Raw genomic sequence first — 17966 nt, 5'->3', positions numbered from 1 at the left:
ATCTCTTGATATTTTGTGATGTTTGCCTCCCCACTGTGACGCTTTGGGTCCAGCAGGCACGCTCCCCAGGAGGATCGGACCCTGTCATATTTGCTTGCAGTTTTAGTCAACGTGTAACATCTCGTTAGTTGGTGGTATACTGGTCATGTGCTGAACTATTTATTGGTGGCATTTGCAAGGCAACCGGCAAAGACTCCAGGAAGTTACTGCTCAACTCTCTCTCAGCAGGAAAGCAAATAAGTGCCGTTCCCAAAATGTTTTTCTTTTAAGGTTAAAGCTGGCCTTCAGATGCTCACATGTTACATATATGTGAAATATTGAATACGTGTATAGTAGTACACTTGACTGTGATCTGATAGTTATTTATGTTCTGACTTGTAGATAACAGGTCTTTCTGTATGTTGTCTAACCATACTAAATGTATGTGCAATTAAAAGGGCTTTCTTGAAATGTAAACTGGGGAGAAATTATGATGATATTGTTATTTAGTAATGTTAGTGTGAATCATTTAATGTGCACTTTAAAGTCAATATACTATATATATTATTGATGATGCATGTTAGCTGCAGTGGGATAGGGTTATGTAGCTGCTGTTCAATATATTATGTATTAAAGAGCCACCTTTGAGAAAATATATATATATATATATATATATATATATATATATGCATATGCATATATTCACTGATGTATTCAAATACATGTGGTCAAAGGGCCTCATCAAAATCTCACATTTAAAAGAAGAGTTCAACATTTTGGTAAATATGCTTTTTTGTATGCTTACCAAGAGTTAAATGAGAAGATTGGGTTACACTTTACTTGGAGTTTTTTTTTTTTTTTTTTTACATAACAGTGACATGACACTCATGACATGTCATGAACATGTTACAAAACATCATAAACAAGTCATGAACGGTTATGACACAACTCTTTTTTAGTGTCATTTGGTTTTGTCATGACAAGTTATGGTTATTGTTAGGGTTCATGACATTTATGACGTTCATGACGTGTCATGACAGTGTCAAGTCACTCTTATGTAATCAACTGTAAGTATTACCAAAGATTGATACTACTCATTTCTATGCGAGTGGTATTAATCTTCTAATCTCTTGGCAAGAAAACGATTAAGTGTATTTCCCAAAATGTCAAACTTTCCCTTAAAATTCTTAGATTTTTAAAGTATCACCAGTACAACTTTTACTATCAGTACTAGGTGTTTTCACAGTATTGCTTCATCTTAAAGTAAGACTATGTATGTAAACAACAACAACTCAATACAGTGGAAGGCTGTGCTGGAAAATGCCAGTACATTAACTAAATCATGTCACACATGGAGCAAGAAATAGAAACTTTAAAAAAAACACACTTCATACAAATGCGTTTTTTGAAAATACAATTTTACTCTATAATGTTCATACAACTGCTTTTATTTTTAAATAGGATTTTTACTGTTGTAAAAACTCAAAAGGCAGACTCCTCTCAGCATTGTACACATACTGGCAGTTAAAGTGGAAAATTAAAACTAAAGACAAGTTCAATATACAACACATGATAAAAAAAACAATAACTCGTCAAGCAGTATAATCTGGCATTCATTCATCAGAAAACTAGAAAATGATACAGAGGAAGGTAAAATAACACTGGAGCCCTTTTGGCATTCTCAGTCACAATGCTCCTGACATTCTTTGTTTTTTATTGTGTTTTAATTTGCTCAGCACGTACAAAATCATATTAAAAAAACAGAGTCCCTAAAGATTTATGATACTTTGCTCTCACACTCTCCCAATTCCTATTTCAAGAGAAGAACTGTGGAATTGTCGCTCTAAAACCTTTTAGGAAGCAGATGAAGTTGAGAGACTAATGTTACTGTTTGACTTTGGATCAACTTAAATGTGCAGAAAACCTCTGTGAGCAAAAGGTAGTTTTTGTTTTCTGTTTTCTATAAAGCATTGTACAGTCACATTATTTACATATTCAGTATATTACAGCGCACTCTTTTTACTCTCAGTAGCTTGTGTGATGTGTTTGATGCAGTGCTCACTCTCTCTCCTGCATGGAGAGGGCCCCTTCTTGTCTCCCTGTGCTTCTGAGACTAATCTCTCATCTAACCTCCTTGGTATTTGGCAGGTATTAAATGTGACTGGGTGATTCTTAGGGAAAGAAGGGGCCTTTGTGACAGAGTTAGTGATTGAAGATTATTGGGAATCTGGGTGTCAGTCAGTTCTTTAAAATGCACAGGTGGTAATGCATAGTGTATTGATTGCAATGAGTGCATTTTCTTAAGCATTAGTTGTGTTTGTGTGTTACAGTACTGCACCTTTGTGAAATGTTACACCTGTTTTCAAGGAAAGCTATTGTGAAGTTTGGGTGAGTTGTTCTTTTTAGGCACATGGTTGATTTTTAAGGTTGCAGGCAGACATGGAGTGCTGCTTTAATCCAGAAGAAATCAAGAAAATGGTGTCATGCACACACGCAGTCCATTGCTACCTGCAACAATGTGCAAGGTTCTCAACAGAACACAAAGTTGTGCCTAATACCATGCCACCCCTGCTGTGGTGACGGATGGGGATTTATCTTATTAGGAGCAAATAAGATTGATTAAGTCCCCAATCAACCCATGTCATTATGCACCAACCACTCATGAAGATCTGAGCAGCTATTCACACATTTTCTCTGAGTAGGGTAGCTGATAAAGGACTATTTATCTGGTCCCCTTATTTCATTTTATCAGATTCTACATGAGCACTTGATTATTTCAAGCGCTGTAGCACGGGCCATAGGTGAACTGGATGTAAGCAACATGACCAGAGCTCTATCAGCTGTGTTGCTGCAGAAAAGAGTCATGCTGCCTACAAAGTTCCAGTCAGATCTGCATTTAAGCATAGGATGCCAGGCATAGCACGCCGACCCAAGACCAAAATTTGATATCGATCTAAATAAGGCCCTGGGTGTTCTTGTGGGCTCACAAGGCTGTTATACATTGGCAGTTTTTGAGGCAATGTTGTGCAGCATTTATTCCCATATCTTCTGCCAAGTACAGGGGACATTGCTCATTGCCAGACCAACTGTCTTAATGAGTCATTATACTGAAAATACTGTGAAAATCCCTGCAAATGCCTCTAGGCAGCAGTGTCATCACAGTAAAAGGGCAGGGTGATCTTGGGCTAAGGCTCCAGCTGAACCATGACACCTGGTCCAGCGGTTTGTTTTTTAAACATTCCAATCTAAAACATATCTCCACTGGTCAAAGCCTTTATGAATATATTGGAAATAATCCTTATTGCCTCAATGAACTGCTCATGGATTAGTTTTGGCAGACTAGTGCGCTGGTCACTGTTGAGAGTCCAGCAGGGGGCAGGAGTGTGAGCGGATGTCGTTGTGTTTGTGGATGGCCTGGTCCAAGTCCAGAGACTGTCCGTTAACAGTGACCTCCATACAGCCCCTGTAGGGCGCAGACACCAGCGAGGACACCAGAGGAACATCTGAGGGAAGAAACGACAGCATGTGATCCAGCAGATAACACGATGGGACTGTGTGTGAGCCCAAGCTCAGATCTAACCATGAGTTTGCAACTGTATTAGTCAGCGTGTTGAATCAGTCCGACTCAGCAGGCACATAAATCAACACTTCAAGCTTTTACCAAGTATACATGACAATTCTCATCAAGGTGAAAAGAAAAATCCTCATTATGTTTTCTTTCAAGTTCGAGGAATGCTGGATCCTGAATTATTTACAAAGCTGCCAGTCACTGAAGAAGTGACAACTATGCATCATAATCGTTTGCTGTATACAGTCCAAGAAAACAAAGTGAGCCACTTATAAACGGTAGGAATCTTGCAGGACTCACATATTTTCATCATTTACTGGGTAAGATAATTTAGTGCTGACATGTGCAGTGTTTAGAAAGAGATTGGCAACAAAAACATAACCTTTACATTATTCAACTGAGCTGCTCCTGAAAACTCAATAGGACGAGATTTGTGTGGTTTTTGCAATTTAACAATCTTGAAGTGCAAAATACTTGTTTTGTGTCTGCAGATGTTCTAGACTACACATTTTTCTTCACTGAAGTAAACTGCATAAATTGCCAACAATAATGTGCATGTGTGTGATTGTTAAATGACAAGATCTAAATCAATCTAAAAATCTAAATCTAAATGAAAGTCAGTCATTTTCAAATGACTGACTTTCATTTAGATTTTTCAATGTGCCAATTATGAATCCTTAATTTCCACCTGAGTATAAAATGTTTGTCTGCTGTTTTAAATACTTAGCATCTCCACTAACACATTTCCTGCATATTCTGCAAATAAAAACCCTACATACTGCATGAATGACATCCTGCTAAATGACTATATAAATGAGTGCGTCCTCACCAGGGAGGCCTCCAATAAAGGTGCTGGACTGTGACAGGACGTCAAATGGAATTTCTGTGTCTTCACTACGCCCAGACTGGCCGTCAACCAGCAGCAGGGTTTGGTTGCCCGAGATTGTCACCTGGATGTCATGACTCTCACCGTCACAAAGGGGGGTGGGTGAGCTGGCAGTGATGACATCACCGACAGATACCAGAACAACCTGAAGACGCACAAGAGGTCAGTTTTGATAAAGAAACACAGTAACAAACTAATTTCACAAACACGTTCCCAGGTTGAGCTTTGAAGTACTCACATCCCGCCATTCATCAGTGCCAGGATGATAGTCTGCCAGAGCAATAGAGAGAGGCACTCTGTCCTGGTGAACGAGTGCAAACAGCACTCCGATCGCAGAAGTTGGACGTAGGGTCAACTGTACGCTCAGGTTCTGTGATTCTAAAGTGACAATAACAGGAAGTGATAGAACAGCAGGTCATGAACTTTATCGACAAACAAAGATCAGGCAAACTGTTGACAAAAAAGTAAGCAATTAAGGGAGCAGACTATCATTCTTGACTAATCATGACTTGACATTCAGCTAAACACATCAACATTGACTAACTACTTCAGGAAGAAGCCATTAAGCTCAGATATGCAATCCGCAGTTACGCTATGCCTAACACTCTCACACATGCACACACTGCACCATAGCTGATGTTGAAGAGAGCGAAGCCTGTGCCGGGGTAATACGCTCCAGGATCCTCGGTGCTGAAACACTGCATGTTGTCATTGGACCGAATAGTTTCTTGTATGGACGTATCTTCGCCAGTTAACCACCTCCACTCCTTCATACAGCCGTCCAGACGGGGGTTCACCTACGGGATAATGACACCAGTTGAGAAATATGTAAATAGCATCTCTCTTTGGTCCATATTCAAGAACATATACAAGCACATACAAATAAACACCTGATTGATGAGGCCGTCCTCTCTGAAAGGGACTCCTCCCACGGTGAGGTTGAGTTCGTGCATGCCCTTCTTTAGTGTAAACAGATCACCGTTTACTGCAATCTTCATGACGGCCTCCCTGTCTATCTTGATCACTAGACTCCGCCCCTGCTCCTCCACCGAGATCTGAAAAGAAAACAAGACATTTGAAGAAGTTATAAATCAGCTAATGAGGCTTATGTAGACAGCCGTGGAGTACTGTCCAACCTTTCTCCACTGGCCGTCACTGACGATGGGTCCGCTGCTAGTGACCCTGCTGACTGTGCCGTACTTCAGCTGCAGCTCCAGCTTCCCATGGTGCATTGCCAGCACGATCCAGGAGCTGTTGAGGTGACCTCCAGCAAAGAAGATCACCCCCTCAGGGTCATAGGTGCGGAAGTCAAACTCTGCAGAAAACCTGGGAGGTGGGAAGCAGTGACATTTGAGTATGTTAGTATGACAAAAATAATTAAGAATGAACTTGAAATAAGGGGCAGGGAGAAAAGCAATTCCTTTGAGTGAAAGATTTTTATCTGCTATCCACTAGACACTGAATCTTAGTGGGTGGCACTTTCCCAGATAACATAAGACTTTTTCTGTATTAGCTGAACTTCTCACAGTGACTATGTATGGTAAAAAAGACTAACGTTTCGGTTTCTGACATCAAACCAAGGGACTGTTCTGTCCACTGTAAAACTTTAATATAAACAACCCCATTAAAAACAAAAACAGTGAATTATTTTATCTTCTAATGCTTACAAATTGACAAACTGGAGAAAGTTAGGCAACATGTTTTGAGTTGCAATACTTTAGGCGACATTGAGATAGTTTGTTGCCAGAGTAACACTTAACACTCCCTTTAAGTCTTCTCCTCTATAAATTAAACTAAAAGCAGTCTTACCAGAACCAAACTAGAAGAGTTGTAATTACTCCACTTAATAATGCAGATGTCTTTATGATTACTGTAACTAAGGTAGAAATGCAGAGATGTGTCATCTTTTTGTTAGGAGACAACTGTCGAGAGTGTTTGTTCACCCAGTTTGAATCCTCCGGCGGAAACGCAGCCTCACCACTGGCACGCCGCTGAACATGCGGCCCAGGTAGAGCGAACGAGAGTTCCTCTTCAGAGACGGTGACATACAGGGAGTTATAGACTGTGAAAACACAAACATAAAACTGGAGATAACGCATGCTCCTTCTTCATGAGAACCATTTCTGTATTTAAGACTTGACTAATTTAAAATGATTTAACAGATCAAGAACACAGTTTATAGTTCACATTTACCAACAAAGGTGAGAGCTGAGCTATGAAATTGCTGGTTTAATATTTGGCACAGTTCATGTATTTCACCTTACAGCTCCTGAGGTCCTGGCCCAGCTTCATGCCCTGGCGACCATCACAGAAGCAACGGAAACTCCCTGGAGTGTTCAGACACTCCTCTGCACACACACCTGCCTCACACTCATCCACATCTGACGAGCGACAGAGCAGGTTGAAAAAGTGAAAGAGGAGGAGAGATGAAAGTCGTGAGTAACGTATAAAGGGTTACAGAGAATCAGAGAGTTCATGAAGTTATCGGAGTGCCATCTGTGGAGGAATTAGTCAAAACAGTTAGGGATCTAGAAAAACATTGGTTATAAAAAAATATATATCAGATGAAATTTCTGTCAACATTTCCGGGAATTCACTTGAGATACGGTGGTCTTTTACAGTGACTGGGTGGTATCTCCCTGCTGCATATATAACCTTACATGGCCATGAGAAGGTTGGCCATAATAAATGTAATTCTCAGAGGAAGGACACTGAGGTTATGAAAAGTCTGGTTCCCACTGCCAAGCTAAACAGGGGCACACAAGTGATTTATGACTTTGCTTAAAGTCTGTAAAGTTTTTTATAGCTTTTACCAACAGGCCTGATGTTGTGGTTATTTATCATATTGTGTTATTTTATTAAATAAGAGCATAAGTATAGCATCTTTTGTAGCCTGGACATTCTTCCATTCCTTGAGTCTAGACTTGTATGAGGAGCAGTTAGCTAATGCCTCTTGCTAAATATTTAGGGGAAAACACAAGATTAAACTTGTTTATTAAGGTCCACGGCTACTTGAAGATTACGAAGACTTAGTGATGCTGCTGTAAATGTTTAGATGGCTGTCATGGTGTTTTCAAATAATTGCATGTAGAAACCATGATTTGATGTGTTTGAAACGACTGAAAAATGGCAAACACTTCTGTAACCTGGAAACCTTTGGCATGTCTTCTGTGTTTGTCAATTCTGACTACAGCACATTTAAAATCAAAAAGACACGCCGGCAATAACATCATGTACTAAGCAAAGGTGAATCACATTTTCACCTTTGCTTAGTACATGATGTATTTTCCTCCTAAAAAATGAACTTTTTCTAACAGCGTGGAGACAGTGACCTGTTACCTACTTATACAGAATTTCTCAAAATATCTGCATTCCGTTCCTGACCCCACAGCTGCATCAAGTCCTGCTGAGGCTGAAGCTGCTTCTCAGTCAGTTCTCATGAAACTACATGTTTGTGTGTCTCTGAGTCTGTGTGTGTGTGTGTGTGTGTGTGTGTGTGTGTGTGTGTGTGCGCGTGCACGCATACCAATGCAGCTCTTGGTTTCATTGTCGTAGACATAGCCAAAATCACACAAGCAATTGTAGCTGCCCTCCTTATTCTCACACTGTGCTGTTCCACACACACCTGGATCCTCACATTCATCCACATCTGAAAGACACAAAATGTGGTCAGCTAGACAGGTCGAAGTGTGGTGGAAATTCAACAGAAGAAGACTATAAAGTCAGCTCCCCGGCTGACAATGACATTATCTGATGAGGTTGTACCTTTGCTCATTAGTTTAATGAAGAAAATAGGTCAGGAAAAGACACCAGACACCTAAACTTGATTCATTGTGAGGAGTGGGAAATTAAAATGAGCCACAAGACAGATGATAGTAGATTCTGGTCCTGATTGGCTAACAATTTTACTCAAATTGACCTCTATATTAATTTTAAAATTAGGTCATTAGATTGATTTAAACCGTTTGTTCACATTGTACTGTACATACAGAGAATACAGCTTGTTACGGCACTCACTAAACTACATCACATGTAAAAATTTAAATCGAAGTTACCATTTTTGGAGGCTGTACCATTACATTTCAAGATGTCTTTATCATGACTTCTGTGGGTTTAAACAATGATAGTTTGCACAACATGAGTTTGTAATGTTAGACCCCGCAAAGGGTCTGTGAGGCTGACGTGTATTTACAATGAACAACACTGCCTTTAGTTTGCTTAAGTGACCTCGACCACAATAACTCTTACATTCAAATTGTTATGCAACTGTTTATGCAGATCTGACTGCAGAAAGAATATCCGTTTTATAGTTTGAATAGGAGTTAAACAAAGTTTTATATGCAGCTACAGTATTGATATGATTCCAGTTGTTGGATGGTGTGCTTACCGTTACACATGTGGCGTCCTACCAACATGTAACCTTGGTGACAGGAGCAGCGGTAACTGCCCATGGTGTTGTTGCACTCGTGGTCACACCCTCCATTTCTCTTGCTGCACTCGTTGACATCTGCACATAGGATGGTGGTACAGTCAACATGAACACAGGACAAACCTCATCATGGGCTGTGAAACGCATAAGGCTGTGTAGCTTGTGTTAAGATTGCCTATAGTAATTCAGGAGCAGGACATAATAAACGCAATTTAACGATTTTGAAAGTTCCAAATTTTAAATTCGGAAAAGGAAGTGAAGTTTGATAAGCGTGAAGTTTGATAGTTTGAAAAGTTAACTTAAAGGTCATGTAGATTTGTACTTACTTTGTTGAACGCTTCACAAATAATTGACACACTGTGTCATTGTGGCAGCTGAGTGTTTAGGAGGAACACAGTCGTCAAGTGGAAAAGGCTCAGACCAAGTCAAACTGAATCGGTTTTGGTTTCCTTTCACAGTAAGGTGGCGGGATGAGTCACAGTGGAACTGTGTGGAATGGTGTCTGTGCCATAAATCACAATTTTTCCCTCACCCTCACAGTGTGTGTGTGTGTGTGTGTGTGTGTGTGTGTGTGTAAACATTTATTTTTTTTCCAGTTTCTGCGTACACACTTAAAGCAACACTATAGAACTTGTTCTAACTTAAAATGTTTCCAAAACCATTTCAGTGGTTCATCAACTCGTATGTACGGCACTTCTGCCTCACTTTGCCGCTCTCTGCCAGCTATAACCACACTATGCAAGTTTGCCAGGTCGGCTAGCAGATCTGTATTTTGAATGAGATCTAATGAAACAAATCCTCTTCCAACCTGTAGAGAATGGTTCCCTAGTGTTGCTTTAATATTTGGTACATTTCCCTTGTAAAAGTGGCATCCTTACTCTAACTTTTCAATTCAAGCCTCCCCTTACATACGGTATATACACAGTAACTAGCTTTGACCTCTAACCAGGACAAAGAGATTCCTGTTGAGGGTTCCCGTACAGTTCATATTGACCGGACACGACATTCGCACATTATTAATAAAAGCAGCAGCCGCAGATATCATAGAACAACAACAGTTGCAATAGTAAGATAAAAGTGAAACAGAAACACTAGAAGACATTTTGGAAGGTCAAAATAAAACAACATTCACATCAATATGATGAGAAACAATGAAAACATTTAACAATTATATGACTAATGAAAGTGATGGGAAGCCAGATCTTTCTAGTAGTTTACAGGACAGGAGTTGGCTGTCAGAAGCAAGGTCACAGAGACTAGGTCACCTATCCAGAGACGCTGGATATGACAGAGTGACGGTGCAGAATTGCAACCTCTGCTGAGCTATACAGTATATCCTCTCTCTATTTCCATAGCGATGATAACAGTACCTTTGTCACATGTGGCTCCTTCCCAGCCTGTGAAACAGTGACAGAGGAAGTTTCCCTTTTTGTCCTCACAGCGCACCGTACCTCTGGCAATACAGGGAGAAGGAGAGCACTGGTCTGGAATATCTTCAAGTGAGAGAAAAAACAAAAACAGACAAACACAGAGGAAGGTGTTGTTATTTCTTTAGAATTGAGTCAGTGCAAACTGAACGCATCCAGTGAGTGTAACTGTGTATTGATACCAGACAGAGGAAGGGCATCTCCTCTGCATATCAGGAGTTCAATATAAATAGCCTAATGCTGGCTAAGCCCTGCAGCCAGAGATGCCCTAACCTGTCCTCTAGCTTACAAAAAAAACAAGCTCAACTGGAGATTAAACTTTTCGGCTTGGCCTTTTTTTCTATTACATATTTTCATTCAACCCACTCTTTCCCTACAAGCTTGTGTAAGTGAGCACATGTGATAAACTATTTCTCTCCCCATGCACTTATCATTTCCCAGCAGCGGAGTTTGACTGCTCAACAAGTCTGGGCATGTTAGCTGGATTTCAGCGAAAGAAAAGGACAGCATGTGGAGAATATGAAGGGAACACGAGAGAAATAAGCTCCCATGCAAAACACAAAGGCACAACTTCTTTACTGAATGATGTACAATACTGTACATATAAAAACCTTATTTAGTGAAACATCCAGTGTTTTAAGGGAGTATAAGTTTGTTTTTAACATTTTACACAATCTTTCAGAGCTTTGGCGAAGGCCCATTCCGGAGCCACTGCAATACGAAAAAGGCATTTAAGAGGCATTACCAGGTTAAAAATAGTGTTCTAAAATACAAAACATATTAATCTTCTTATTGTATAATGGCAATCCAAACGCCCTTTAAGTTGATGCAACATTCTCGGGCGATTACAGAGAAGCTTGACATGTTTTAACAAAGTAAATGTCATAATATTATTTGGTTGTTCATTTGAGCCAAAGTAACTTGTGCTCATCTCCTTTCAGTGGAGGATTAACACAGGTAAAAATAGCAACAATAAAAAGATATCAGCAATAACAATCATAATTTAAATAAAGAAACATGAAAATATCTTTATCAATATTTGTACATGCTTCTTCATATGCCTCTTTATGTGCCACCATCTTAAGGCAGTCTTTACATGAATGTGACCAAGTTACCCAGAGCTCCTGGTTATTAATATGTTGGGGTCTATGGGCTAGCTCACTTGATTCAGCTGCTTAAAATGTTACAGATTCCTTAACAGCATGTCCAACATTAATTTCATTCAATAAAGCACACAATGTGGGTTACCACAATGACGATTTAGTCCGTCAAAGTTTATAAAGCAACAACAATTTATGTCACTGACAGTTTATGCTAGAGAATGGGAAGATGTGCATTTAATAATGATTAATAATTTTCTGCAGAACAATTAAAACATTTGAGTGTGAAAACTGCAGACTACTGGAAAGGGGGAGAGTGGGAGAATAAACACTGCTGTGCTTTTGGTATGTGCAATCGAAAAAATCAAAACTGTATCTTTCCATAACATGCCATGTTTTTAAAATCCCTCGTCTAAAGAATTCCATTAATGGAATTAGTGGAATGTCAAGATCTGCTTTGATAATGGGTTAGCGCCCACCACTAGTCTGCACTCAGGCAGGACACTGTTGGGCAGAGATTTGCAGCAAAAAAGAGATAGAGAGAAGTGGTGAGCTGCTGTGTCATGATGCTGCAGCTGAGTCATGGAAACCCCCCGAGGTTCCTATAGCCAATAGCAGTAAAGCTGGGTTGGTCTCTTGTATCCTGATGCAGCAGAACTTGTGCCCTACTCACGTCAGACTTCTTTTTCACGTCACTGCTCCTTAGCTGAGACAGCTCACGAAGACGCTAGTGCAGTCACCCAGAGGAAGTGAGTGAGTATGTGACGACTAAAGGGGCGTGTCACTCATTGACAAATCTGCAGCATCACTGTCGCAAAGTGCTGCAATGTTACTCATACCTGAGCTCACGCACATACAGGACACTCAGGCTACTTCAAAATTGCAGAATCAGTCATGTGTGTCACGCTGCAACAACCGGAGTTGCTGGAGAAATTCAGCACCTTTTCATCATCTGTCCTTTTTTACCTTTTCTACTGAGTGTAAGTGCCTCAGTGTGATGCAGAGCAGTGTTACTGCAGTGCAGCCCAACCCCACACCACAACTCAGAGCCTCGCTCTGGATGTGATAATACTTGTCTGTGAACCTGTCTACAGTTCTGCCATCGAGCTCTAAAACTAGGCAGGCAGAGAGATAAGAGGGCATAAAACTTACTGTGAACACATGTAATCAGATCCTGTTTCTTTATTTCAGCATCTCCAAACCTCTCCACACAAGCTAGACAGAAACAAAAATGGAAACAAAGATATTACAAACATGTAATCAGTCAAACTGGCTGTTAGTAGAAATGGAGAGTTTTAGTCAGAATGATAACTTACCCAAATACTTAGGATAGAAGTAGTCCTTAAGAGATGGAAAGAGAGGGGGATAAAGTTAACAAGGCGTATAAACAAAAAATCTAAACAGAACAAGATAGTATAAATACATGCTTACGATTAGTAGTAGGGGTTCTGTTAAAACTTTTCATAATCTAGGATTTAGTTCAGTTTTAAGCCTGATCTCTGTGCCTGTACTCATGGGACTGGTTTAGCCCAATGTCCTAACGTCATAAGCGTCATAACAGAGGGAAAAGAGATTCATAAACAATCTTTTGTTTTTGAATTTGTGTGTGTCTGTGTGTGTTCATTGTCGGGAAAGAAATTACAACATGATTACTCTCTGATCTGTGTGTGTGTCCAATGGGTGCGGCCCTTTGCCAAAGGCATCCTGAGAATTCTCTGCATTCCTGATAGCAGTAGCATCCCTCCTATCTCCTGGCTGCAGTAATCCTCCACGTACAGGTCAGAATTTGGGGATAATCTAAACAATGGAAAGACAGCGCTGGATGCACAGAGACTTCTGAGCCTGATGCAGCAGGCTAAGGTGAAAAAAAGTCTCTTGTTAGAATCAGTTATTAGCCAAAGGTCAACTAAAGCTAGGGCCACATTACACAATGTAAAGCTTTATTATACCCCTGATTTACTGCAACAGATGATTTTCAAAGGTCAGTCAAATTAAGTTAAGATGAATTGGACTGTTACCAATCGTAACTTAACAGTCAGTTGTGACACCTTATTTCATCTAACAAGTGAGAGACCAGAAACTTGGCGTGATCGCGTGTGTCACCAAATATAATCATAAGTATCCAGGACCACCCTCTCTCTGCAGAGGCAGAAAGCTGCAGCAGATGAAAATGCAGAGTCAGAGATGGGCACTTTCAGGATGAATAATGCAGCTATGAATAAGACTGCAGCTTTGTAGCACGACATATTAGAAAAACACAAGCACACACACACACACACACACACACACACACACACACACACACACACAAACTCTATTCTAACGGCATTGTGCGTTCAGCTGATTCAAACTCAATCACCTGACTTCACCTTTTCCTCTGGACCCAGCTCAACTTCACTTTAATCCTCCCAGCCTCCCTCAGCTCCCGTGTCAGTCCACTTGGCTAATCTTACGAGTAAAGTCTGAGTCATCGATTGCCTCATTCACTCCCTCGCCACTTCAATTCACAACAGCAAAACTTTGGGAGTAAGAGTGATCATTAAAGAGCACAGCATCTCCAGAAGGGCTGGGACCATATGCCTTTGGACCCAATTTAATTCTTTCATGTATATTCTTCATTTTCTGTTTTGGTTTGCTTTGCTGGAAAACGGATATGATGTAGTAGTCGTTGTTAGCGGCATCATAAAACATTAAATATTTAGCCGACTCATTGGTACAAAAACAAATAAAAAAATTGATTCTAGGGAATAGAATCACTTTTTAAGAATCATTGCAAAAGAAATGACAATATATACAATCTTCGATTTTTTTCCCCAATCTCCAAATGCGTCCCTAATAGATCCAGACCGATATATCAGCACGCCGATTTTAGGCATTTCCCGAATGATTTATTTGTCATTAGAAATGATTCTGATGAATGAATATTCAAAAAATTAAAACAGACGGTCAACCATGTTGTGAGTGTTTGTCCACCAGAGGGCGCTTTACATCCCTGATTTTTTTTTGTTAATTTGTTTTTGTTCAAAGGACTTTAAGTTTCATATCTTAAGATTGTATTTTTATACATTTTATTTATCAGAACTTTAATATATTTTTAATCCTTTATTGGTCGGGCTCTAGTCCCTAATGAACATGTAGTTAAAACTTCATCTGAATCTCTAACTTACAAATCAAACTGGCAACAAATAAACCTATTCAACAATTTCAGGGTATACCTGTTGCTGTTATTTCTTGACAGCTAACATTAGAAAGGGGTTTGGGCAAGAATCTGCTCTGTAAATGGCCCACACTAGAACTTTCATTACTGAGTAACATTCACATGCGCATCACACCACTTACTGTTGCTTGTTTGAAGGCATAAAAGTTTGATGGTCCATGTTCCACATTTTCTGACACATTACGTCATTTATATATCCGGGATCTTGTTGGCATATTCAACACATATACTTTAGTACATATTCCATAGGCTTTCAAATTATTTACATGGATGTAAAGGGTAAATTATGGATTCATGCATGCAGAATGGAAACCAATCTGCAGTACATATTCCTGAATACACACATGTGCGATGGATTTTGTTTGTTGGTATTAAACATTAAATAGAAAGGGCGGAACCGTAAAGGCGGTTGGGAGCATGCAGATCAGTGGGGCAATATGCATTGTAACTGTGTTGAATGAAACATGTTCCTCACCCAATGTTCAACAGAAATCAGTGAATAAGCTCCCAGAAAACAATCAGGATGGTGTTTGCACAATTCATATGCATGTTATATTAAACAATAGGCATGTGTAGACATACAGATGGTGATGATACAGATGGTTAGAACAGATGAATGTAGACAGGGCCAATGTTTGAAAATTGAATATATGTAAGCTAAAAAAAGAAGACCATGTGTGCATTCAAGTATTAAGGGGAGTGTACGGCTAGCAGTCTCAACTGCTACTGTATTTCATAAACTAAAACTTGGTCACACTGACTCAATGTCTGTCGCGGCAACAAACAAAAAGAAGAGAACATGCCAAGTTTGACATGGGAATATTATGTGCACTGACAGCTATCAGCACTCTGGACTTATTAGAGCATGAACACTAGCGGCTCAGACAATGACTCATTAGTGTGCTGTTGTATTAAGTCATCAATTTTGGTCAATGTGAACACAATGAAAACAAACGGATTGGCAGCTTCATGTTGTCTAACAAATACCGGCCTGGGTGATAAACCTGTAGTTTGGGGTCCTTTTCAACTGCTTATTGTGTTCTGATTAGTTAACAGACTTCACTGAGTTTTTTAAACTGCAGTACCTCAATGAAGGAGAAGAAGAAGAAGAAGAAGAAGAAGAAGAAGAAGAAGAAGAAGAAGAAGAGGGTGTGGAGTTGTGGTTGTTCTTTGGTTGCAGCATGCAACCTTGAATTGATTGATTGAAAATCACAACTTTGTTTTGGTATAATTATAGGCTAATACACTCACCGTCTCAGGGTCGTTTTCAAACACTTCTCTTGCCTCTTCTTTTGTGCATATTTCCTCCACACACTCCCTCTCCAAGTGTCCTTGCTTCGTCTCCTCGAAAATCTGGTTTGCTCTCCTGTGTCTGCTCAAAAACTGGTTCGCCTCTTGGGGAGACAACGAAACTGAAATAAAAGACAGACACCCCAAAAATACATTTATTAACCTACAAGAACAGCAGAAGGTCAAACAACTCTGGATTTAAGCAGTATTTTGGCTCCCAAAAACATTTTAGAAAGGTTGCGAGACATCTGCGGTTAAAGCCCCGTTAATGACGTTAAGTACATGCATCATCAGCAGCCACAACACAAATGTCAAAGGAGACTTAGCGAGCTAGCTAGCCACCTAGCATGTAATTGTTTACTTACTGCTGTCGGACCAGCGGGCAACCAGCAGGATTAGCAGGGCTACCGATGAAAGGGACTTTGTCGGGGTCAGCCGCATTGTTTAACCGCTGTGTCTGCGCCAAGCTTGAAAAACTTTCTCCAGTCCCGTCTTGTAGTCTCCCTATCCCCCTCTCTGTGTCTCAATGTCACAGAGTCGAGGCTAACGTTAGAGCGGAACACGCTGCAGGTAGTCAGGTACTTCCGACCGTTGGTCGTTAACGTTTTTGATGTGAAATCACTGCCGCGGACCGTTGCGACCCTAAACTGTCGTGTTTCTCCAGAATATCGTTCATAACATAGGGAAATTAAGCAACCGTTCTCTTTTCTCTGCGGTTCAGCTCGTCCCCCATTGCGGTCTGTAACGTTACTTTATGCTTTGACCCTCCTCTCTTGTGTTGAACCTTCTCTGGCCGGACTCGAGTCTCCACTCTACTGCGGAGAAAGACAGCAGCAAGCTATGCTGTTTCAGGAGGGGGAGTAGCTCTGAAAAGTGCAGGCAGGCAGGAGTTTGTAACGGTGCATCACTCCCTTCCCTCCTTCTGTGTGTGTGTGTGTGTGTGTGTGTTTGTGTGTGTGTGTACTCGCGCGCGCGTCTCTTTATCAAACAAGTTGGTAAAAGTAGGCAACTAATGTTACAGACAAAACGTCCTGCATCCTAAATGTTACTTAAGTATGTACGGTAACTATTATTAGCGTGGCATTCTTTAAGTATAAAAAGAAATACACATCATCCAATATGCAAAATGGCCCCGATTGTACAATCTTTGACGTTGTATGGGAACATGTACAACTTTACATGTTGGCTAGTTTATTGTAGAGCATTATAATTTATTCTAATGTTGTTGAGTTGATTATGCCAACTGTCTATTCAGCAGAAGTCATTAAAATGAACTTCACCTTTGCAAGTGATGTACACATGTAATGGAGTATTTTTAAATTGTGGTATTACTACTTAAGTAAAGTAGTAAGGATCAGAGTGCTTCCTTCACTTTAATGGTACTGTCAGAGCAGTTATTATACAGCTTAAAAAATTTCAGGGCAGTTTATTTTTAGACTCATATCTTTCCATTTCAATGATTTTTCTTTCTGTTTTGTTTTCCCTGAATAGGATGTGATTGCCCTTTTTTACCTTTTCCTGCTTTCATTATCTAATGTCTATAATTCAACCCACATCAGTCCTTTATGCTGATTGTATTGCTTTCCTCTGTATACCAATTTCTAATTAGGCCAATAGACCACAGTGTGTCACGTGTTGAACTATTCTGTTTCGTCATATAGGATGTTGCAATTTAAATTACATACGTGATGCTACAAATAATAACAAGTTTGACCATGTACTGTGTGCATTTCATGCTAAAACTGAATTAAAACATGATTTATGAAAGAGGACTACACACTGGCTGTGGCAAGAGGGCAGATAGATGGAATGTTGAAATTCAATACTATCAGGTTGCTTTGCCCAATTTTATTAAAACAAACACAAAAACAAGCACAACACTGAATTACATTTAAGTTATATATTAAAGATGGCTTGTTTTATATACAAGGTGAACTCTGAACTAACAGTGAGAACCATGAAGATGAGGACAGAAAGTAAAATATTCTTGTTAGTCCAGCCAGAACGAGAGGTGTATACATCTGGCAACAACCATGGTGGGTGCTGGGTACAACACAATTGTAACCCATG

At 40.0% G+C, this 17966-nt stretch overlaps 1 protein-coding gene across 1 annotated transcript; it reads right to left on the bottom strand.

Annotated features, from left to right (window-relative positions):
* Nucleotides 1-1406: 1406 nt before the first annotated feature.
* gas6 (growth arrest-specific 6) lies at nucleotides 1407-16795 on the bottom strand. The gene is made up of 15 exons (XM_034879728.1): nucleotides 16262-16795; nucleotides 15858-16018; nucleotides 12706-12730; nucleotides 12542-12604; nucleotides 10233-10355; nucleotides 8821-8940; nucleotides 7960-8082; nucleotides 6693-6814; nucleotides 6377-6495; nucleotides 5570-5759; nucleotides 5324-5488; nucleotides 5062-5230; nucleotides 4672-4811; nucleotides 4377-4578; nucleotides 1407-3482 (listed from the first exon to the last, which is right to left on the bottom strand). The coding sequence occupies exons 1-15, from the start codon at nucleotides 16335-16337 to the stop codon at nucleotides 3331-3333; spliced, it is 1950 nt and encodes a 649-aa protein (XP_034735619.1). The 5' UTR covers nucleotides 16338-16795; the 3' UTR covers nucleotides 1407-3330.
* Nucleotides 16796-17966: the final 1171 nt, after the last annotated feature.

This window comes from Etheostoma cragini, chromosome 1, assembly GCF_013103735.1.
Source record: "Etheostoma cragini isolate CJK2018 chromosome 1, CSU_Ecrag_1.0, whole genome shotgun sequence".
NCBI lineage: Eukaryota > Metazoa > Chordata > Actinopteri > Perciformes > Percidae > Etheostoma > Etheostoma cragini.
Note: the sequence above shows the minus strand (reverse complement) of the source record. Positions and strands in the feature narration are given on the sequence as shown.